This window comes from Phytophthora parasitica (assembly GCF_000247585.1).
Source record: "Phytophthora parasitica INRA-310 unplaced genomic scaffold supercont2.152, whole genome shotgun sequence".
Lineage (NCBI taxonomy): Eukaryota > Oomycota > Peronosporomycetes > Peronosporales > Peronosporaceae > Phytophthora > Phytophthora nicotianae.
Window position 1 is genome coordinate 51273 of NW_008649138.1, and position 1488 is coordinate 52760.

At 53.6% G+C, this 1488-nt stretch overlaps 1 protein-coding gene across 1 annotated transcript; it reads right to left on the reverse strand.

The window, feature by feature from the left end:
- Positions 1-100: 100 nt before the first annotated feature.
- PPTG_19684 (hypothetical protein) lies at positions 101-547 on the reverse strand (the record flags this gene model as incomplete). The annotated part of the gene is made up of 3 exons (XM_008918177.1): positions 101-136; positions 211-272; positions 343-547. The coding sequence occupies 3 exons, from the start codon at positions 545-547 to the stop codon at positions 101-103; spliced, it is 303 nt and encodes a 100-aa protein (XP_008916425.1).
- Positions 548-1488: the final 941 nt, after the last annotated feature.

The following is a 1488-nucleotide window of genomic DNA, read 5'->3' on the forward strand; positions in this document are numbered from 1 at the left end:
GGCGTCTGCAAATGACCGCGAGTTGTTGATGGGTTGGTCGTCTCCAAAGGACAAGCGGTCGCTCATGGAGCGCGTCTTGCGTCGTGGCCGCTTCGTGGCTTTACGGTCGTGTACGCGCACAACGACAATGTCGAATCTAGTACCGCCACTTAGCAACGTTTCCACTCCTTTAAGGCCGCCGTTCCCATCGTCCTCGGACTGGAACGGTACCCACACGGGGTTCAGTGTGTTGCGCGCTACCTCGCTCTCGTACACGATACGACCGTCCACCACTGCATTAAGAACAAGAGGAGGTTTTAAACATCAGGGCACGGTACTCCATGATTCTAGTACACGTCGTACCTAGTTTAAAGTATACGTTGAGCAGCGAGTCGCCGCTAGTGCCGTAGACTGACAGATTGCGCATACTGAAGCCGCTGAGCTGCTGCAGCGTTACAGTAGCCGAGCGACCGACAGGTTGCTGCGTATTCCACGATGGAGCGGCGCTACAGGCGGTCATATTGATGGCTCCGCCGAAGCTACCGGCAATGCTGGACGGTGTGATCATGAGGGGGCGGACTGGCGTCGGTGTTAGCGCTCCTTGGACGCGCGTCCTTTCCGTCTAAAGTGCTGATGGAAGCTCTCGGGTGCACCAGCGTCCAGTTGTCGCTGACTCGGTGACGTAGGCGAAGAACAGAGCGCAACTTGGTCACGGTCGCGCGTCGTTAGCGGCACTCTTTGAGGGAAGAAAGCGGGATTTTTAACTCGCTAGAAAGATGACACCGAATGTACATTCTGAGGCACAATTCGCTCAAGAAAGAGAAGGACTTTCGGCTATCGCCACCGGAAGCATTCGAAAAATAGTTTTAACGGATTTCGATTGGATGATATAATGGTTGAATTTTTGCCAATAGTGGGCAAGACAGCTTCAACTTGTGTTCTTGCCTGGGAAGCTCCCCATGACAACGAGTAACATGCGCTTTTGCATGCCGTTGCGGGGCAAAGCAAGGCTACGGGCCAGTAGGCTATAGGTCATGATGATATCGTTGCAACCCACCCGCTGAACAAATCCGCTAAAGTACTCGGTGAGCATCCATGACGACAGTGTACATCGTGGGTTGGTCCATTTCGCAGCCACACGAGGCAGCATCCGACCGCTACATACTTGGATATCGTAGTGCCTGTGCAAAATGCACGGCATCTATGCTGGCGTCGTTCGTCACGAGGTCATCACGCCGCGAGCACCGAAGCAAAATAGCCAAGCACGAGTTTACTGCTCCCTAGAGCAAGTAGCTGAACTCTTGGACGTGCTTCACGTTATTAGCGGGAGTTTCGGCCAATGACTCTGTGACTGGTCCGTAAAAAAACGTCCAATGCAACTTCAACGTCCTTGGTCAAGCCCCAAAGGCTCAGCTATCCGCTGTGGTAATTTTAGCGCGTTCTAGAAACTGCAGCGCAACACTGCGAGAGTTCGTCGTACTGTAGTGGGCGGGCAGCCACTTCCCAACT